At 37.4% G+C, this 23,517-nt stretch overlaps 1 protein-coding gene across 3 annotated transcripts in view; it reads left to right on the forward strand.

The window, feature by feature from the left end:
* DOCK4 (dedicator of cytokinesis 4) overlaps positions 1–23,517 on the forward strand; it is a 488,208-nt gene that overhangs the window by 376,924 nt on the left and 87,767 nt on the right. For all 3 annotated transcript variants that reach the window (XM_064374405.1, XM_064374410.1, XM_064374414.1), the window contains exons 26-27: positions 4,646–4,744; positions 15,931–16,025. In XM_064374405.1, coding sequence (XP_064230475.1) covers positions 4,646–4,744; positions 15,931–16,025 — 194 coding nt within the window. The remainder of the gene's footprint in view (positions 1–4,645; positions 4,745–15,930; positions 16,026–23,517) is intronic.

Raw genomic sequence — 23,517 nt, forward strand, 5'->3', positions numbered from 1 at the left:
TATGTCATTCCTTCCACTTCAGCGTATTTCACTATTCACAGGATTGTGTGTTGAAGTAAATGTCTTAGGAAAATTAATGTAGTAGCTGTATTAGATACAATGGGAATATGATATGGAAAAGTAAGAGATGGAAAAGAAATGAATGGGTTTCTACTAACTAGATTTGTATTTTTAAGTCAAGGCATAGTTAAGAGAAAGGTAAAAAAGTATGAGCATCAGTTATCAAATGATGGATTCTAGTATATTATATTTTAATTATAATTTAAAAACTCAAAAAAAAAAACTCAGGTATATTTTCTCTATAATATCAATAGTCTGAGCAGAAGGAAGATGAGTCACTGAGTACAGACTTCTAGAACAGATACCTGGGTTCACATCCCAGCTTCACAAATCTCAAGCTGTGGAACCTGGGATAAATGTCTGAGCCTTAAGAGATAATTAACTTTTCTTTGTTGATTGTGTCAACCCAGCAAGGCCCAAACAAAGAATGAATTCAATAGCATAATCCAAGTATGGTAACTTACGCATAGTGCCATTCCATAAATCATAGTGTTGTCATATGTCTTTTTTATTTTGTAGAGGTATAATTGACATAAAATAAATGATACCTGTTTGAAATATATAATTTTAGTTTTGACATATGTGTATTCCTATGAACCATCACCACAATCAAGATAGCAAATATGTCCATCAGTCTCCAAAGCTTCCTTTGCCCTTCTCTATTCCCTCTCTCTTGCCCTTCCATGCTACCTCATCCCCAAACAACTACTGACCTGCTTTTTATAGTAACTTATCTGTTACTATACATAAGTTTGCATTTTTTAGAATTTGATATGAATGGAATCATGTAGTACATAGCTGTTAATAGTATTTTGGGGACATAGGGGCAGGGATTCTGGCTTACTTCACATCATATCAATAGTTTATTCCTTCTTATTGCTGAATAGTATTTCGTTGTGTGGATATACTGTAATTTGTTTATTCATTCACCCCTTGGTAGACATTTGAGTTGTTCCTGGGTTTGGCTCTTGTGTTCCATTTACCTGTTTTTCTGTTTTGACACCAATAACATACTATCTTGATTGTCATGTTTTATAATAAATCTTTAAGTCAGTAAGTGTAAGTCTTTCAACTTTCCTCCTCTTTTTCAAAGTTGTTTTGACTATTTTAGAGCCTTTGCACTTCCTTATGGATTTTAAAGTCAGATCAGCCTTTCAATTTCTAACCCCCAAAACTATGCTAGGATAATGACTGGGATTGCATTGAATCCATTTATCAATTTTGAGAGAATTGACTTTTTTTTTTTTAAGAGGAAGTTTCACTCTTGTCACCTAGGCTGGAATGCAATGGTGTGGTCTCGGCTCACTGCAACCTCCACCTCCAGAGTTCAAGCAATTCTCCAGCCTCAGCCTCCTGAGTAGCTGGGATTATAGGCATGTGCCACCACGCCCAATTTTGTATTTTTAGTAGAGATGGGGTTTCACAATGTTGGCCAGGTTGGTCTCAAACTTCTGACCTCAGGTGATTCACCTTAGACTCCCAAAGTGCTGGGATTACAGGCGTGAGCCACTGCGCCCAGCCAGAATTGACATCTTAACGATACTGCATATCCCAATCCATGAGCATGTAATATCTTCATCTTTTTAGGACTTTAACTTCACTCCTCAGCATTTTGCAGTCTTCAGTGTGCAGATTTTACACATCTTTGGTCACATATATTAGAAATTATTTCATATTTTAATGATATTTTAAATTTCAATTTCTGGTAGTTCATTTTTAGTGTGTAGAAGTAAAATAGATTTTTCTACATTGATCTTATATTCTGGAATGTCAATAAACTCGATTAGTTCTAGTAGCTCTTTGACAATTCCATAGCTTTTTCTATGTACACAGCTATGCTCTCTGTCAAGAAAGACAGCTTTTTAAAAATTCCTTTCAAACCTGTATTCCTGATAGCCTTTTCTTGCCTTATTGCACTGATTAAAACCTTCAGTACAATGTTGAATAGAGGTAGTGAATAAGCTTTGGGAGGTTTGGAAAGTCTTTATTTTGTCTTTGCTTTTGGAAGATACTTTTCCTGAGTAACAAATTCTTGGTTGATAGTTTTTGGGTGTTTTTTTTTCCTTTTTGTTCTCTGAAGCTGTTGCTCCATCGTCTTTCAGCTTGTATTTTTTCCAAGAGAACTTTTCTCTCATGTTTGTCTTTGTTCTTCTCTATGTAATGCACCTTTTTCATTTATTTTTCTGAAAAGTATTTTAAGATTTTCTCTACAACTGGCTGTAATCAATTTGATTATGATGTGCCTTGGTGTAATTTTTTTCTTATTTCTTGTGCTTGGGGTTCATAGAGATTCTTTGATATATAGGTTTATAATTTTCAAAGAGTTTGAAAAGGTTTATTCTCATTTCTTTAATTACTGTTTCTGTCTCTTCCTTCTCTTGGACTTTCAGTTACATAGATATTCTGCTAATTGAAGTTGTCCTACAATTCACTGATGCTTTCTTACTGTTTTTCTTTTTATTTTAGTTTTTTTTTTGTCTGTGCTTTATTTTGGAGAATTTCTACTGCCCTCCCTTTCAAGTTCAATAATCTTTTCTTCTGCAATGTCTAGTCTGCCACGCGACCCATTCAATGAATTTTTATCTCACAAATTGTAGCCTTCATCTCTAGAAGTTTAATTTGGGCTCTTTTTATGTCTTCCATCTCTAAATAAATATATTCAGTCTTTCCTTTAGCTTCCTGAATAATTAGAATACATATATAACTATGTTAATGTTCTTGTCTGGTAGTTCTAGCATCTGTGTCATTTCTGGATCTGTTTCTATTGATATATTACTTTTTCTCCTCATTTGCATCATTTTTTCCTTCTTCTTGACCTGCCTGGTAATTTTTTATTGCATGCCAGACATTGTGAGTTTTGCATTGTTGAGAGGTGGATTTTTTTAATTTTTAAAAAATACCTTTCAGCTTTGCTATAGAATAAGGTTAAATTTATTGGAAACTATTTGATCATTTTAGGACTTGCTTTTGAAATTTGCGAGGTAGGACCAGAACAGCATTTACTCTAGGAATACTTTTTCACCAGTACTGAGGACACACTCTTTTTGGTATTCTAACTGATGCCTTAATAATTGTGAGGTTTTTCTAGTCTGGCTGGTTTAAAAAAAAAAAAAAAAGGCACTGTTATTCCCAGTCCTGTGTGAGCACCAGGCACTGTTCTCGCAGTGCTTCCAGATCATTTTTTTCCTAGTGTTGGGTTGGGTTACTTTCTTACACACATACACAAAAATATTAATAATGTTGCCTGTAAATTTTTAATTCTTTTGTTAAATATCAAGGATTCCCTTGTTCATTAACAAAGTATGTGTTGAGCTTGGAGGATGTTTCTTCTGGCCCACACTGGTTAGTTTCTTGAATATTTACCCTAAAAAATGTATACAGACAATTATTTGTTATACTCGTGTGTTTCAAATGATTATTTGCAAGCAAAGATCTGGCCTGAATACCTGGTTACTCTGAGATGGTCTTTAAGAATTATAGTATCTTTGGGCCTCCCATTGCAGCGAGACCCAGCTGTCTCTATTGAAAAATTCCACTTCTCAGGGCTTTTAGTTTCTACTTATAAAGTCTGTAGTCTCTTTTCATGTAAAATCTAAGAAACCAGTTCCCAATTAAATTGCACTTCTGTGAATATACTATACAATTAGTTATCAGTGACTGCCTCTCCTATTGTATTTGTTTTATTTTAAATGTTATTACTCTGTTTAAAAAGGTAAATTATTTGCTGAACACAAAAAGGTTGTGCTGAAAATGCAAGTATTTTAAATTAGAAGTTCATTCAAAAATGCAAGTGATAGCAATTTTATATAGGTCCTCAAATATATGGATGCTATGTTTACTTTTTTATTGTTAATTTTTAAGAATTAGAATTTGTGGGTATAAATCACATAGAGTTCAAGCACGAAAAGAATGGCCAATTGAAAAATTACTTTCAATCCTCCAAGGCATCTGAATAAAACTGTTTTTTAAAAGGAGATTGAATTGGCATTATACAACATATGGCTTTCATTATACCCTGTGGGTCAGCAGATCAACTCTCTGATGAGTTGGAGAAGGTCATGTGAATTCAAAAATGGAGCATGAAGCTACAGGAAGGGCTTTGGAGGCAGAAAGACTGGGGATAACTCCAGCTCTGCTGCTTTCTAGTTGAATGTCTTGGGGCAAGTCTTTGGCACATCAGAAACTACATTTTACTTTCTTCAAAACGGCCTTATACACGCTACCTCATAGTGTTTATATGGAACTTAAATGACAGAATCAATGCAAACATTTTAAATGCTCAGTAAATGATCATCAGCCTCAGTGCCTTACCTTCTTTAGATGTGTCAAGTTAGTTCCCAAGTGAAAAGCGTCCACTCAAGTTAAAAAAAAAATCCTCTCTAAAATAAGTAAATAAATGGTAATCATCCTAGGCAGAAGTTCCAGCTGTGATATTTTGGGTAGTTTAGATTAAGAAGACTTCACAGGGCAAGTTTGGATCATAGTGATTTCATTTTAAAGTATTCTCTTTGAGGACAGTTTCAGTGTAAGTTACTGATGTTCTTTTATGTCCTTACTAAAAAAAATATGTTTTTTTTTAACTTAGGGGGAGTTTGTTGCTTGTCTCCTGTCCCTATTACGGCAAATGACAGATAGACATTATCAACAACTTCTTGATAGTTTCAATACAAAAGAAGAACTAAGGGTAAGTGACATTTTAAAAATTTTTCTTTAACATATCTTTTTAGTTTCTCTTGTTTTTATTCGTCACTGTTCAGAAAGATCCTAGACAGTTGCTTTACCTGTTTCCATTAAGTTCTAAGCTGTTTTTTCTCAGGCTCATCCACAAATCTCCTGATCTGTATTGGCTTTTAAAGATTTCTATTACTCAAGCAAAGCTATTAACTCTCATTTCAGGGAAGGATATAGGATATAAAGTACCTGTCATCAAAGTTCAATAAACTAGAAGCAGAATAACAGAACTGAAGAGATAAAAACAAATAGACTAACTCTAGTTAAGTGAACCTAGAAATATTGCCTTAGTAGAAGATAAAGGAGAATATGTAAATATGTTAGCTCATTTCATCTCACTAAAACCATAATGAGAAGTTCTGGCTACAACTTTTTGACTAAGCATACACAGTTGTATTTGTTATTCTCTATCAGCTATAATCTAATCAATATGCTGTGCTACTCTGACAAGCTGACATTAAATAGGAAATATGGATGCCAGGTTTATAAAAATCTAGTGTTTGGTGAGATTTGTGGAACTATAATGCTTCTTTCATGGTTTCACTAAATGCTTGATTATTCTTAGTTGGAAGAATGATTTGATCTGTCATCTTCCTTATTTACTTTTATTTCTCTTCCATCTCTTTAGTTTTCCAGACAACTTTCATCTGGAAACCATCATATTGGAAGCACTGCTTTTATGCTGGGTGGTGGAGAATTGTAGGACCAAAAGTATAGTTCTGCTATGACGTTTACTTAATTGGAAGCCTTCCCAGTGCCTTAGGGGAAGAAATTGTTGATTTTTTAATATGGATAGTGCATAGGGGTTGCTTATCTGTGACTTTAACTGGAAAATATTGTATGATCTCAGAAGAATCTTCCTGTTATTACTTTAGAGAAGTTGACAAGCTGAGTCACATAAAACAAAGAATCATTTGGGGCAGATATAATCTCTCAGCAGTCAGTCATTTGGCATATGGCATCATGTTTTTCATTCTTAAATTGAATCTTTTTTCTTTTCTTGAGACAGAATTTTACTGTTACTCAGGCTGGAGTGCAGTGGTACAGTCATGGCTCACTGCAGCCTCAAACTCCTGGGCTCAAACTATCCTCCTACCTCTGCTTCCCAAGTAGCTGTGACTATAGGCATATGACACCACACTTAGCTAATTTTTTAAAAAAATTTTTTGTAGAGGCGGAGGCTCACTATGTTGCCCAGGCTGGTCTCAAACTCCTGGCCTAAAGAAATCCTCCCATCTCAGCCTCCCAAAATACTCAGATTACAGGCATGAGCTACCATGCCTGGCCATACATTCAATCTTGAGTTTAGAATTAAAAATGGATAGAAGGCCTTAGGACTTACCCACTCTGAATACAGAAATCCATAATGTCAAAAGGAAAATAATTGTGCATTTGTTAACTGTCATTAGGAATTGTATTCTTAACACAGTTAAAGAATCATTAGGTTTTACTTAAGAAGTCAACTTCACATTTGAAAATTTTCTGTAGGAAAAGCCTACATATTTTTATGGAGCCTGGGAATTAAAAAATAGCAGAGAAGCATAAACTAAAAGACATAATTAATTATCTAGGTATTGAGTTTTATGCTTTGGTATTTGTGTTAGCAGTAATAAAACAAATGGAAATAATGAATAAAACATTTTATGTGGACTTTTCTCATTTCAGTCAGCCAATACATCTTTTCAGAGGACAATTATATTCCCCTTTTCAAAATTACTGAAACTGGCTTGGCACCATGGCTCAGGCCTATAATCCCAGCACTTTGGAAGTTTGAGGCGGGTGGATCACCTGAGGTCAAGACCAGCCTGGCCAACATGGCAAAATCCTGTCCCTACTTAAAATACAAAAATTAGCTGGGCATGTTGGTGCATGCTTATAGTCCCAGCTACTTGGGAGGCTGAACCAGGAGAATTGCTTGAACCTGGAAGGCAGAGGTGGCAGTGAGCCAAGATCGCAACACTGCACTCCAGCCTGGGCAACAGAGTGAGACTCCATCTTAATAATAATAATAATAGCGAGGCCTTCTGACCAGAATTATTTAATGATACTAATTACTTAATCTGCCATTCAGATTAAATGGAGATTGAGCAACACAAGCATGGCAAGCACTGTGCCACGCACTAGGGACATACACAGGCACAAGACGTCCTGTTCCTACAGGGGAGTAACGAGACAAATAATGGGCATTAGCACCTGAGTGGTGAATGTGCAGGATGCTGTGGAGCATGTGGGAGTTGCTGTCAACCCAGACGCAAGGCAACAGGAAAACTTCCAAGGGAGATCTCAGCTGAGAACAGAGATTAGTAGGAGTGTGCTAGATATATCTTTGGCTGGAACGTTCAGATCTGTCTACTAAAGTATCACCTGAATGCCCCGACTGACACCTCACACTCTCTACCCTACCTTTGTAACACTTATTAGAATCTGGAATGTTTTTGTTTATTTGTTTATGTGTATTTCCCTGTTTATATGTATTTCCCACTGGGTGATAAGCTCCTTGATGTCTGAAGCTTTGTCTGGCTCACTGCTGTATCCTCAGATTCTGGACTATGCCTAGCACATTGCAAGACTTCAAGAAATAGTTGTTGATTGTTTGATAGAATATAGAGTTTAATTCATAAGGCTGTATGAATGAGTGTAAACTTTGTTTTGAGGACATTTTGAGGGTTTTAAGAAGGGAGAGACAATATCACATTTGAGGGAAGAAAGACCTGTCTGGTTGCACTGTTGAAAAAGCATTTGGCCAGATGCAAATAGCTCATGCCTGTAATTCCAGTACTTTGGGAGGCCAAGGCAGGAGGACTACTTGAGCCCAGGAGTTTGAGACCAGCCTGGACAATATGGCAAGACCCTGTTCTTATAAAACATTTTTTAAAACTAGCTAGGTGTGGTGGCAGATGCCTGCAGTCCCAGCTACTCAAGAGGCTGAGATGGGAGTATTGCTTCAGCCTGGGAGGTCAAGGCTTCAGTGAGCTATGGTTGCACCACTGCTCTCCAACCTGGGCAACAGAGGGAGACCATGTCTCAAAAAAAAAGAAAAAGAAAGGAAAGAAAGAGGATTCACTGAGGTCAAGATGAGAAGCAGAATGCTGTAAAAGATTTGAGGTAGTAACCTACACTAGAAATGACTGTGGCTTGAAATAGAGGTGATTGTGGTGATAGATTCTAGGGACATTTGGGAAGTTGAATTGGTGGGACTTGATGGCTGATAATATTAAAAAGGTGAAGGAGAAGGAGGAGTTGTAAATGACTCCTAGGCCTTTTGACAATCGGCTGGATGTTGGTGTGGTGCCATTCACCACATGGGGACCCCAGGATGAGTTAGGCATACAGGTTTGGGAGCAAAGGTAAATTCAGTTTCAGCCTGAGTTTGGTCATCTGAGGGACATTCTGATGGAGATGTTTAGTAAATTGTGTCTGAAGTTCAGGAGAGAGAGAGAGAGAGAGAGATGAGTTGTGGGATGTGGATCCCGAAACTATCAGCCAATGAATAGTAACTGACATCATGGGAGTAAATGTGAACATCCAAGGAGAGTGTAGAGCATGAAGGTAAAAGGGCCTACGTAGAATCCTAAGCAGAAGGACGGAGGTGTGATAAACAGTGCCTGCTACTGCAAGGAGGTCAAGTACCATCATGAAAGGGTCCCTAAATATTGCTGGTGAACCTGACAAGCAATTTCAATGATGAGGGAACTTTTCATGGATTGAAGAATTAAAAAAAAAAAAAAGATACAGTGGATTGAATGCAGTGTTTCAAGAAGAAGAGAGAAAACTTTGAATGTGTAGACTTTGATGAATACTCATGATGGAGGAGACTTAAGCATGTCTAAATATATTCAAGATTAGAGCTGGTGGACAGGGAGAAGCTGAAAATATAAGAAAGAGGTACTAACTTCCAGGGTCAGGTCTCTGAGAAGGCAGCAGGAAGAGACAGAATTATCCTAGACTGGGAATAAGATCCTTGCACTTTCCCAGTGTAACAACGAAAGAAAAATAACTGGAGTTAATGCAGGCTAGAGGACATTTATTTCATTTACTAAAGGCTAATTAGTCATCTTATTTTAATCTGCATTTTTAAAGTTCATATATCCCCTTATAAAAAATATTAATACATGTTTCCTGTGCTCAATTTTCTTTAAAACCAAATATTTCCAGTTATGTTCCTGAACCTATATTGCAGTATTTTCAAAGATAATAACACTGGTCCCTAGGCCCTTATAGAGAGTCCCTAGAACCAACTTTACTTCAGAAATCAGAATTTTTATGATTTCATAAAGATAATATGGTACATATATAGCACCTCCAATAAAATCTGGAGTGATACAAAATATTCACTCCATATGGGATAAATAAAGACTATAAATCATTCTGGTCAGATTTTGCTGCCAAATGGATTGTTAAGACCAAAACACTTTAGACTGCTTTTGGGTTTTGATAGTAAAGGAAGTGAAAATCTCTAAACAACCAGCATTTTATGTGCAATTTAGTATGTACCAGGCATTGTTCTAAGCAGTTGATTAATATTAACCCATTGTGATCCTCAAAAGGACCCCATGAAGTAGGCCCCCATTATTTTATTACAGATATCAATTGTTGATTCAACAAACATTTATTGAGCATCTTGGTTAGACATTCGGGATATCAAGACTAATAAAAGTCTATTATTGAGGCCATCTAAATCATTCTTATAAATAAGCATTATATGTATAAACTGCAACGATACTGGCTAACAGTTACGGAACACCTCCTTACCCCCATCCCACAGCCATGAGCCAGATGTGGTACTTAACCCACATTTCATCCTCTCCCTGCCTCCCCCGCCATGAAGATTGACTGATGCTATTATTGTTCTCAAGTAAATGGGAGTGCTAGGAATTCTATTAACATCCTGAGCTCTTTGCTCAGGCAGCTAAACTCAGCTTTTCTCTAAACTTTAATAAACTTTTTTAAACCAAAATCTTTTCTATCAAATTATATAAAATTTCAATTGTCAGCTCTTTAAAGATAATAAGGCAGTTCTCGTCATAGAATGGAGATGTCTGAGAAAGGCCAGATTAATAGAAGGAAAGTTATTTGGGGTTTTGTATGTACCTTTAGGTTAGAAAGTAAATAACAGCTAAAGTACAATTCACAGGGTGATATTTAATGGAAAAATATAAGTGATATTGAAATTAGACACCAAAAATTCCACATAACCCTACTGTTTTAAAAAGTGATAAAGTATATTTACCCTCCCCTCAATCCCCAACATATCCTAATCTCCAGAGGTAGCTGCTTTAACACCTAAAGGCATAACCTTGTAGACTATTTTGTATACTATATATATATATATATATATATACACACATATTTTTAATGGAATCATACTATTTATATTGACCTATACTTTTTTACATGATAATATCTCATAGATATTATATAATCCACTCCCTCATTCTTCTGAATCTGATTATATGGATGCTACATAATTTAATTGTTTCTGATTTCTGCCGTTAGAATGGGTCTTGCAGTCAACATCTTGATACACCTCTTTCTATGGAGTTGTACCCATATTGCTGTAGAATAAATTCCTAGAAATACAGTTGTTGGATTGTAGGATGTACACATTTTACGTTTTAATTGATACTTAACCAATTATACATTGAGATTTTCAAATGAATATTCTTATTGTTCTGTATTCCTAATGTTGCTTTTTCCTTTTTACCAATTCAAAGAAAGATAAGGTTTGTCTTAGCATTTCCCAATGGTTCTATGAATCAAAATGAATTCTAAAAGTATGTAGCTCTCAAGTATCTACTAAGCTAATGGTCTTTCAACTCCATTTATACCTGAAGAGCCTGGATGCCTCCAGGGTTACTGTTGAAGTAGCTTCTGACTTCTTGAGCAGTGTCCCACTTCTCCTCCTTGGTCTTCAGGTTCCTTCTTGTTTGTGAGAGGCATGAGTCACAGTGTCAGAACACAAGTGTGTGAGAGCAAAGACCTGAGGGCTGGTACTCTGCATTGTTTAATTTTTTCCTTCTCTAGAACATAACATTATGTAAAAATGAACAAAAGTAAACACTAGGTAGTGATTAAGATTTTCTTCCTCCTTCTGTCATCAGTCATGTTTCATTATACACCCACCTTGTCCTGGAGGCTACAGTTTTGTCCATATCCTTGGCATTTCATATATACACAGCAGTGAGACTCCTGTGCTTTGTTGATTATGACTTCTCATAGAACTCTGGGGATCCTGCTATAAGCACAAGATTATACATGACCTGGAAGTTAAATACAGCACAATTATAACTCTGCATTGTCTCCTATATACTGTCTCACCAGCTTTCAAAAATTATATCTGATCAGGCCTCAATCCAATTTTAAAACTCTGAATACTTCCCATTCCCTACAGGACAAAGTCCAATCTCCTTATTATGTTGTTTCTGTCCTCAGTTTATCTTCCAACCACATTATCCTCTACCCCCTTCTAAACACCTTTCAGTCACTCAGAACTACTGTTAAATTCCTTAAAAACCAAATATGTAATTTTTGATTCCTATGAATCATTTTTTTTCTATCTCTAATGTTCATTCTACCACCACCTCACTTCCACTGCCTAATATGTACCCCTATTAATCCCTTCTCTGATTCAGTTCACCCTACAAAATCCAGCTCAGGTATCACCTTCTAGATGAAGCCTTCACAGGATACAGTCCTCCCTCTCTGATAGCATGTAACAATATACTCTCAGTATCTGCCATTTCCTTGTGTTTTTTATTACTGTGGGCTCCTTGAGAGTAGAGACCATGTCTTTGTGTCCTAAGCACAGAACCTGGAACATTAAATCTTTTTTGAAGGAATGTGTGCTCTTAATATTTCTACCTGCTTCAAAAGATTTTCAGTACAATTATTTTGACTTACCTTTATTTGAATATATTGATTACAGATTGAATATATTGATTTAGGGGGTACATGTGCAGGTTTGTTAATGAGCATATTGCATGATGCTGACGTTTGGGCTTCAATTGAGTCCGTCATCCAAATAGTGAACATGGTACCCAATAGGTAGTTTTTCAGCCCTTTTCTTTCACCCTCCCTCCCTTCTTTTACAGTCCACCATGTCTGTTGTCCCCATCTTTATGTCGCTGTGGATCCAATGATTAGCTCTCTCTTATAAGTGAGAACACAGTATTTGGTTTTCTGTTTCCGTGTTTACTCACATAGGATGATGGCCTCTAGCTGCATCCGTGTTGCGGCAAAGGACGTGATTTTGTTCTTTTTGGAGCTGCATAGTGGTGTAGATGTACCACATTTTTTAAGCCAATCCTGTCTTGTGCCTTCCTTAATATCATAGCATCATATGTAAGCAGAAAACATTTTTTATATGATACAGTTAGAAAATCTAAAACACATGTTTGTTTCTCTCAAACATCTACATAAAACCCCTCAGTGTCTCCACAGTGCCTTCAGGATAAATGTCCAAACTCCTTACCATGGAAAAAGTTGGATTTGCTTATCATTTATTTATCCCTATTTATCTTTCAGCCCCATGTCTTGCCACTGCCCCTTGTAGTCCAGGCAACCCCGTGCTCTCTCTTGCCTCTGCGGCCTACAGGTGTTGTTCCTTCTGGGTGGAATACCTAACCTTCAGACATATCCACCTTTGCAAAGCACGCATGCATCTGTGTGGTTTTTAGATTAACATTCATCTTTCCCACTAAACTATGAAATCCATGAAGGCAAAGAGCACATTTAACCTACTTACTATTATGTGGCATATTCCAGACACTCCATAAACGCCTGCTGCATGAATAAATAAAAGAATGTTTCTTATCTTACCAGGTGTCCCCAGCATCCAGCATGGTGCCTGGCACACAGTAAAGCACCCAGTATTTATAAATCAGTACATGTTAGTGATCATTTCTAAAATCATAACAACTGTTCCTACTGTGTTTTATAGTTAAATATAGGACTTTTTATTGCTTTGGAAGACTGTCCCAATAACTTTCTTACTTGAACCTCTCTCTTACTTGGACCTCGGCAGAAAAAAATACTTCTATAAAGTAACACCTTCCTATTTCTTTGAACCCTGATTTTAAGAATACTAATAATACAGTTTAACCATGGAAATAATGCAACGTGGTTAAGTGACCACGTTGAGAGACTGCTCCCATGCTGCCAGCTTTTAAATGGTAGCATATGAAACACTTATTTCTTTGTGCTGTCCAAGCAGGAGTATTATAGGCGTGGCAATGTTCTTTTTTGAATTATAAAAAGAATCTCTTACTTAGTTATATGTGCAAAATAACCACATCTATCTATGCAAAAACACATATTTGGTGAAATGACCAGAGTTGAAAAGTACTTGGAGAGGACGGTCAAGGAAATGCCACTGTGTTTTGGGTAGGAGGGAGGGAAATGTTAAAGAATCTAGCATTGAAGTCATATTGCTTTTAAATGTTGGAATCGAGTTTGGAATAAACCCTGTTGCATGGCAGTGGACAAAGACTTGCTTAACTAAATTACAAGTCAGTACTAAAATGGAAGGTATTTGTGTTATGTGATGTGATGAAACATTTGCCTACATTTTAGAAATAAGAGAAATGTGGAGATGCCTTTTGAGTAACTAAATGATCATACTGATTTTTTTAAAATCTCCTCTAATTGCAAGAGACTTCAAAGCCTCCACATTTTACAAGTATGAGAACTCACTTCCAGAGAGGTTAAATAAATTGCCAAGGTCATTGAACTAGTTAATTGCATAGCCAGGATTTAAAATCTAGGTTTTCTGATTCTCATTATTATGTTCTTTGACTTTTCTTGTAAGGTTTCTACTGTTGAATGTGTTTGGTTTCATAAATGTCAATGAAGCTTGAATGGACACTGTAAAAAGCTACTTGAGACACTGAAACGTTTTCTTGGGGGAAACAAAGATTTATGTCAATTCACAGGCATTGGCAATGTCATATGCTGCCACAGCCTTTTCTTGTGGGAGATAAATGGACTAGGAAAATGAGATAGCACAGAAACAGGTCCTCTATCCCCAACTTCTCCACCTGCAATAATATTTCCTTGGTCTCCAGCACTACAAAAGAATAACTGAAGTTGCTAGCTGCTTAGATAGATGTTTTTCCTCCTATAGCCAATCTTTTCAGTGAATACTTTTTCTCCCTGCAACTGACAGCATAGTCCCCCACCCCACATACCACATGCACACATACGTACACACCACCACTGCCACTAACAGTACTGCTTCCAGTTTCCAATTCTGATACAGCTTTTGAGGCAAGAAGATAAAACTTCAGCATTTTAGAATTTATTTATACTATTCCTAATTGTAGACTATAAAGCCAAAGAATCCCCACTTTCATGACTTTCATACCTATCTAAGCAAATGCAACAAGATAGGAAACTGAAATGCGATATAACTCTTTAAAAGATAGATGCACAAACCATTTTTGCAGGAATTATATATATATAATATACTACATATAATATATAGCATATATCATTATATATACTATATAAAATATATATTTATAACATAATATATATTATAGTATATATTATATATACATATATGTATATATAGTATATATTATATAATACCTATTATAGTATATATAATATATAGCATATGTGATATATATATATTCATGTCTGAGTAACTCAAAAGACTCAACTGAGAAACCATTAAAATAAGTTTCAGAAATGCATTAGAAAGGATTTCTCACAGTTTTAGTAAGCTAATGGCCTACTCTCCTGAGAGAGCTAGAATGTGAAGTGTCTCCCAAAATTGTCTGACCTACAGTGAAATACATTTGGGAAACTCTGCTTACAGTGATTCTGGAGCTATGTCTAGTCATTTAAAGATGGATGACCTAGTGGGCATCATTCCACATGATGCATACTATATATCAGCGTAGTGTGTTGATGCCAAAGAAGCTAAAATAAATTCGTGTCAAAATATTTATGGGCTTGATTGAAGTTGTTAGAGTATATAAAAAGAAAATAAAGCAACCACATGGTTTTCAGTTTTTAGATTCTTTCTGTCTTCTGACATGAGTGACAATCATAATCTTACATTCAAGCAGCTTACATGTTTATTGTAGTGTGTTGTTGGATTTGATAAATAAAACTCTTGTGTTTGGGGTTGCTTTTTATTTTTGAAGCAACACCATATCGTTACCTTCAATCAGATTGTTAAAGAAATATATTTTCCTAGAATCACTTAGGTTTCAAAAAGCTCTTTAAGTTTTCTAGTTAATTAATCTAAAATAAAGCTAGATTGAGCCAATCCCTTTTTGAGTAGGGAAAGCTCATTTTATTCATTGTGTGTAGTATGTTAACTCCTTGATTCCACTTTAAGTATCATATGCTATACTGCATTTAACCCTATCTCTTGTAATGTTTAGAGAAGAGATATTTCCATGTCTGGTGATAGCTTCTTGTCAAGGGTATTTTCAGGTGATCAATTTAAAGATAACATCTCAGTAAATATTACTGCCATCTGGCATGTCATCTTTGTGAGGAATATATTGATACTCTCATAACTACTAAGCACTCCTCACTGGGCTTGATTTAGCACACATCCTCATTTGAATGTATTTTGCATAGCATACTCTGGAAAATTCACTCAAATTCTATAAACCTGCATACATTCCATTAGTACTGCATCTCAAAAATGCCCTGTAAGAAAAATAGATTTTTGTATTAGATGCTTTTTGATGAGCATAACTTTCTAAATTTTGACACCCACTTAAAGGAAAGCAGACTGAGCCAGGACTGTTCATTGTTCTCTTGGATTGAAAAGTTCTGATGTTTAAGACACTGTAATAGAAGAAAGGGAATTTGTTTCCCTGTTAATACTCTGTTACAAGATTTCCACTTGATTTTCAAAACCCTAAATTGTTAGAATTTGTGAAAAGAAATAAAAACTCATTTCCACTGTGCCCAAGAAAGAAAAGAAAACATTTGGGTGGATTTGAGTGCTGAAAATGGGAAGGGTCATGACTCCTTCCCTTGGGCAAACTATTAAACTGTGGCTACCTTCTCTAGAAGCCAATGGAAATGGTAACAACAGTACTCAGTGTTTATGTGTGTATGCATGCTGACAGTTACAATAAACCAATAAAATGATCTATTTTCTCCTTATCCAAGGATTTCCTGCTGCAGATATTTACTGTGTTCCGAATATTGATACGCCCAGAGATGTTTCCAAAGGACTGGACTGTTATGCGCTTGGTTGCTAACAAGTAAGACATTTAATTTGATGATAACTGCAACTCAGTGTATAGAGGAAGAAGAGAGTACAAAATGATCTTTTTCATTTGATCTCAAGTTTGAACTGGTGATGTTGGGTTTTTTTTGCTTCTGAATTAAGTCTTTAAAAAAATCATTACCATTTGTTTTGAATTATTGTTTCCTTTGTATATATTAACATCATTCAAAATTTAAACAAAATAATAGCAAATGCATTGAGAAGTTCTATTCCCGTTGACCCTCTGCCCCTAAGCTATATAACCACTTATCTTTGTTTTTTACATATCCTTCTAGTGTTCCTTTATGCAGAGGCCAGCAGGTAGTGTCATATACATACCATTCTGTACAATGCTCTTACTCTTAGAAATCCTGGCAGTCTTTCCAAATTAATCGATAGAAAGAAAGCTATCTGTCTATCTATCTATCTATCTATCTATCTATTTATCTATCTATCTATTTTTGAGATGGAGTTTCACTCTTGTCGCCCAGGCTGGAGTGCAATGGTGAAGTCTTGGCTTACTGCAACCTCCACCTCCCAGGTTCAAGCGATTCTCCTGCCTCAGCCTCTTAAGTAATGGGGATTACAGGCATGCGCCACCACGCCCTGCTAATTTTTGTATTTTTAGTAGAGATGGGGTTTCGCCATGTGAGTCAGGCTGGTCTTGAATTCCCGACCTCAGGTGATCTGCCTGCCTCAGCCTCCCAAAGTGCTGGGATTACAGGCATGAGCCACCGCGCCCAGCCAAAAGCTCTTATTCTTTTATGTATTTTCCTTTACAACTGAATAATATTCCACTAAATGGCCATACCATAGTTTATTTAACAAATGCTCTGTTACTAGACATTCGAGTCATTTCTGATTTTTCTTAATTCTTAACAAAATACATACATTAAGCATCTGCCATTTGCTCGACACTGGGAATAAGACATGACCCTTGAATTGGACACATAGAGATTGAAGTTCTTTTTATTCACCCAATTGGTTTGGCCGATAGAGAGCTGAAAATGTTGCCCTCAGGAAACTTCAGAACAAAATACAGGCATTTGGGAGGTTATTGACCTAAAGTTGGTATTGGAATCTCTAGAAGATGATAAAGTTAGTTTATATTAAGCATATCCAGCATGATCTGAGAGCAATACTAGAAGAGAGAGGAGCCAGGAAGAGATATTAGGGCAGTCAGAATGGCAGGGTCTGATCTCAGAGAAGACAGTGTCATGAATTTATCTGCTCTCTCTACTTCCTGTCTCCATAGTCTCAGGATACGGAATGGAAAAGCACTCTAGGAAACTGGCCTGACCTTCACTTCCAAGCCTGTTATTTATCCTATTTCATTAGCATTCTCACTCTCCAACCCCACATTTGCCTGCTTCCCCTTCTTCCTCTTTTCCAAATGCCAACTCCCTCATGCTCAGGATGAAGGTTGGATCCTCTAAGGATCTATCCATAGGCCACGGTCGCCCTGTGTCTTCTCCAGATGGCAAGCTTTGGTGGTGGTGAGAGCTGCAGGAATATGGGATTCAATTTTGATTATATATGCTCAATATGGCTTCTGCTGCAGTATACATTTATAGACTTGGAGGTGTTAAAATGATGTGTTAAAAACTTTGTGAAGTAACAAATAGTATAACATAGCATTTTATATTTTACATAAGTACAGAAGCAGCTTTTCCATTTTGAAGACTAATTGAAACGGCTAAAATAGCTCTCTTTAAAATTTAACATATTTAATTTGATATCTGTGAGTAGAATGAAATATTTATTCATTTGGATGTCCACATGCTACAGATTTAGGTGGAAGTTTTTGCTCTTGCATCTGGCCTTATAACCAAAAAGCAAACATCCTGGGTACCAGGGAAGGGCTGTGAGGTGATCCAGGGAGCTAGATGGGAAGAGGTCCAGGTGGTGAACATCATCATCACATAGCATCAATTCTCGGTCATTCTTCTGACTCATGTGCAGAGGAATATTTTGGATTGAATTAAAATTTCAGTGGTAGAAATTCACACTGAAAGTAACATTGACATTTTGTTCCTTACATATACATTTTCTGCTTAAGCTTGCTGAAAATTGTGACAACAGTGTGACTTTTTGATATTAAATACTGCCTCTCTCTGCCCGATCTTTACTCCAATTATAAAGACTTTACGGTCACACAAGTGGATAACAGTCTGAGAAGTATAGATTCTACTTTTGAGTAAATACACACTGTTTAGAATTTTCATTTACAGTGTTAACCAAATAGGAACATGATTTTGTTAGAGATGAGCTCTGTGTAATACATTTAAACAGAAGGTTACTCCCATAGCAAACCCAAGAAAAGTGCCATCAGCCCTTGCTAAATGTGGTGATTTCATTCCATTGCCAACCATGTGACTGCTGGTAGGAGTCTGGCGCTGCCTCTCCACTGGCATTGCCTGGTGGCTGCAAGTCGAACCCCATTCATGGACAGGACTCCAGGGTCTAGTGAGACCACTGCCAAGTTGGAGCAGCCAGTCTGCTGTATGCTCTTGCTCTTGCCTCTTCTTTCCTCTCCTCTCCTCGTTTAAGAGTCTCTAACCATTCTCCTCCATTCAAGTCATGAAAGCAGGTTAGGTTTTCTTTGCTTCATAAATGCAGGATAGTCCAAAAATTAACCCTCCACTATTTGTGCTTTATGAAAAATATTAACCTGTATAATACTGGTAGCAAAGTAGGTTTCTGAAAGATGTTTAAGACATCTTAAATATGTTAAAGAGCATACACTGGGAAGAAAAGTTTCCACTTGGCTAAACCACGTTGAAGCAAGTTGCAGCAGTTAAATCTACGTCTCTGAAGTTGACCACCTTTTCTTCCATAGTTTCAACTTTCTTAGACAAACAGTTGTTCAGGGCCTCTCAAAGGGGCATTTTAACCCAAACTCTCACTTTTATTAACGCAGTCATGTGCCTAGCAGGTGGCTGAGAAGTCACCATTGCCCTACCCCTTGAACTCAATTGAATTTGCTCATCTCTCAAAATGAATGTTCTTTTATGTGTTGGTCCTTTCCTCCTGTGTTTTCAAGTAAATTAAATGCCTCCAACTTTCATCTATAAGCTGTGTTGTTCCAAATCTTGTAGCTTTCCTGCTTTATGTGACATTGTGTCAGAGGCTGAGACCAGATACCTGGTGATTTATGTGGTTCTTTGTTTTTTTCTACCTGCATCCCTATTATTGTGTGACATAGCAAGTGTGCCCTCTCACAACTCTGCAAGGGCAAGAAGCATTTCTTCTCTTCCTTGCTTGCTGCAGAGCTGTCGCATGACCCCCCGTAAGTTCCTGGTAGATGTTTCTGATGAGAACAACTGCTCAATCTAAGAAGGAAGGAACATAAGGAGGATGAAAATTAAGTACCAAAAATACAGGACACTTTGAGACAAGCTTCTCTCCACCCCCTTCCCATACACATTGTGAAATAAAGTACAAAAATAAAGTCACAGCTTTATACGTATTTCCAAGAAGAAAAATCTTATAACACGCTTGCTTACTGAGGAAAGTAAAAACTCCCTCTCTCTTCAGTTGACATTTCAGGTCTTTATTGTGGTTATCTCGTGTGCATGTTGGCCTCAAACAGATCATACATTAACCAACTTGGGTTTCAAATGAGATCTACGTAGCCAAAAAGCGATTTGTTAAATCAAAGTTTCTTAGAGAGGCCATCCATTCACTTACTGACCCATCTATTCAGCCAATGTTTTCCAGTGCCTAATGTGTAAATAAGTAGTATAAAGAAAAAGAGCACAGGTCCATGAAAGTGTTATGGAATGAACATTGTTCTGGACTAGAATAGGAGGGTCTTTCATGAAGGAGTGAAGCTTGAACTGAAAGCTAAGCAGAGGGTGAAAAACGGCAAAGGAAGAATGATTCTATTCGTAGGAATAGTAGATACAAAGGCCCTGTGGTCAGAGTAAATGTGGCACACTTGAAGAACTGAAAGACTGTTAGTATGGCTGAAATGTGAGGAGGGAAGGAACCAGGAAAGATGAGGTTGGTGGGGGAAGACAGAGCCTAGATATTGACACATAGAGAGACCAAAGAGAAACCAGGAAGAACCAGTTAGGAACTTACTGAAGCCATCCAGGTAAGAGATGTTGATGATGGCTTGGACATATAGATAGCAATGAGGGTAATGAGAAGATTGGTTTTGGAGATGAGGATGATAAGACTTGCAAGTGACTGGGTGTGGGTGAGAGAGAAGAAAAGTAATGGAAGATGTTCCTTAGATGCTTGGCCTAAGCAACAGGATGAATTATGGTGCCATTCACCTAGGTGGAAGATATGGAGAGAGGTGTAGCATTGGGGGTGAGAGGAGTGAAGAATGCCACACTGAACGTAAGTTTGAGATGTGTTGGATATCCAAGTGGAGTTGTAAAAGGGAACGCTAGACATGCTCGCATGGAGCTCAGGGTGGGACTGGACATGTACATTTAGGCTCCTCAGCATATGGTTAGGATTTGAAACCTTGGAACTGAACAAGAGCACTGAGGAAGAAAGTACAGACTGAAAAGAGAAAAAGACAGGGCTGAGCCCTGGGGCATGCCAACATTTTAAAGGTCAGGAAGTGGAGAGGTATCCAGTGAAGAAGACTGAAAAAGAGCAGCCTGCGATGTAAGATGAGAACCAGCAGAGTGCAATATGCTGAGCAGAAAGCATTTCAAGGAGGAAGCAGTATCTGGAGCTGCGGGGAGGTTGGTGGTGATGTGGACAGACAATTGGTCCTGGGATTTGGCAGCGTGATACATATTGGTGACCATGACAAGTGTTTCACTGGAGTGGTAAAAAGGAACACCTGATTAGAGTGAATTCAGAAGTGAATAGGAGTTGAGAAACTGAAAACAGTAATTACAGGAGGAGTTTTACTACCAAAGGGAGCAGAGAAACAGGGCTATATCTGGAAGGAGATGGGAGGAGTGGGATTCTTTTTAGAATGTGGGTTATTACAGCATGTTGATTTACTAATAGGAATGGCCCTGTTAGTAAAAGACAGAAATATTGGTGCCAAAGAAAACAGGGACAATTAAAAGAACAATGTCCTTGGGCAAGCAGGGATGGAATTGCATGCAAGTTTGCTACGTATGCCAGCCCAAGAACTGTCTGCTACCTGTCCATGACAAGCTTGCACCTAAAAATAAATCACAGTATAAGCATGCAGTTTAATTAAAGTGACATTGTTTTTTTGTGATAAGACTTTTCTCAAGGCAGGAAGCTTCCCACACTTAGAGCAGCATTGATCTACTGCACACAAAGAAAGCTAGGAGCATTGACAGTTTATCCATAGTAACAGGAGGGAAGGCGGAATATGCAATACCGACCCTGAGTGGTGGAGTAGCTGATCTGCTTAGCACCCATTGACACAGCTTTGTTTTATTGTTTTGTTTTTGGCTTTTTTTATTAAGTGTAGTTGTCCTTAAAGGATTTTACTGTTCAGGGAGAGAATAGATATTTATTTTTTATTGAAATTATGTATTACTATGCTGAATGTGCCAAACTTGAATAGTTACAGCAAATATTGGCACAAGAATGGCTTGCACAATTCATCTCCTCCAGGTGAGTTGTGAGGAGTTGGTAGAGAGAATGAATGCATGAAGGAAAGACTTTCTTAGGGTTTAAGCCTAAAAGGTGAAAACAGAGGCTGTTGTCACATGCGTGATTTTCTACCATTACTGCCCAGTGGAGTACTGGTCAAAAGGATTTGAAAATCACTCCATGTAAATCCTTTTCCATTCTTTTTGCTTCATCCACACTGCATGCCTCATTGACTGAAAGCAAAATCACTCCTTTCTCTGCTTCCCTGCTTTGGCTGATTCTGTGCCCTCCACTTGGATCAGCTTTGCCTGTCTAATTTCAGTCTGTTCAAAATAGCTAAAAGGAAAATTAAAAGTTTTACAAGCTTCACATTTTAGAGTCATCTAAAATGGCAGATCAGTATAACAAAGCATAGACTCAAATGTAGTCATGAGGCTACAGTCATTTAACACACACTTACTAGTCTCTGCCCTTGTGGATGCAGTGGTAAGCAAGGCCAAATTCCCAGATGCCATTGCTCGCTAAGTTCCAGCCCTTAATCTTCTCTTCATGTGTAACACCAGTCCTCAGAATAAGGATGACTACATGCATCAGAATCGCCTGGTTGGGACTGGTTGCAAACCACCCAAGCCATAGGTAGTGAAGTCTTAAGCATCCTTTGGGTGATTTTCATGCATGCTGAAGTTTGAGAACCACTAGTTTAGATGCATTCCCACATTGGTTATCCAGGAATTTCTTCTCCCCTACATGTCGTTGTGTTGATTTCTGCTGCCCCAATTAATCCACCAGGTTGTAGGGAAATTGTTGGACCATAGATTTAGATTTCCTTAGTTTTTCATTGTATAAACATCAATATTGTCAAGACTCAGTTTATTCACAAAGGTGTTTCTCTCAGTCCGTGTATGATTTTTGGAGATGGGCTTATGCTTGAGCAGATTATGAAACTGGAGTAATTTTCAAACAAAAAAAAAAACAAATTATGGGAGATAAGCTTTCCCAGGTGAGAGGGAGAGGGAGAAATAGGGTTGCTTAAAGTTATTTCTTAAGCTCAAAATGAGGAGATGGCAACTGGAAAACCATAAAGCAATAACTTTGATTTCCTGTATACCAGTTTCTCTTTTATACATAAGTTTTATCATGCTGTGCCTGTAGATTATGATTGTCAAAAATGATCCTAGTGCATGCATTGATGTGGCAGAAATCAGTAATTTGGGCCAGGTACTGTGGGGCCGAAGCTGGCAGATCACTTGAGATCAGGAGTTTGAGACCACCCTGGCCCAACATGGTGAAACCCCATCTCTATTAAAAATACAAACATTAGCTGGGAGCAGTGGTGGTTGCCTGTAATTGCAGCTACTTGAGAGGCTGAAGCAAGAGAATCGCTTGAACCCGGGAGGTGGAGGTTGCAGTAAGATGAGATCAGGCCACTGCACTCCAGCCTGGGTGACACCATCTGGAAAGAAAGAAGTAAAGAAAGAAGGGAGGGAGGGAAGGAGGAAGGGAGGGAAAGAAAGAAAAAAAAGAAAGAAGGAAAGAGAGAAAGAGAGAGGACGAGGAAGGAAGGAAGGGAGGGAAGAAGGGAGGGAGGGAAGGAAGAAAGGAGAGGGAGGGAGGGAGGGAAAGAAAGAGAGAAAGAAATCAGTAATTCGGCTATTTGTGGTAGCAGATTGAAAATCTTTTTTGACTATTGAATTGGAGCACTGAGATTTTTAATACTCCATATTCAAATATTTAATACTCCATATTTTTTCTGTGTTTGGGATCTACCATGTAAACAACAATTTGGTAACCCTTGCCATGGAATAACCTCTCTCTCCCTTGGAAAATTGAGTTTGTTACCAACTTTCTGTGACATTTGGCCTGATAGTCTAAATTCCAGATACTGTCATATTTCACTAACACCAGAGTAAAAGAATGAAACCACAGAAGCCACATGGTTTTGA

Source organism: Aotus nancymaae, unplaced genomic scaffold (genome assembly GCF_030222135.1).
Source record: "Aotus nancymaae isolate 86718 unplaced genomic scaffold, 86718_ANA_hifiasm-v0.15.2.pri h1tg000002l, whole genome shotgun sequence".
NCBI classification, from domain to species: Eukaryota; Metazoa; Chordata; class Mammalia; order Primates; family Aotidae; genus Aotus; species Aotus nancymaae.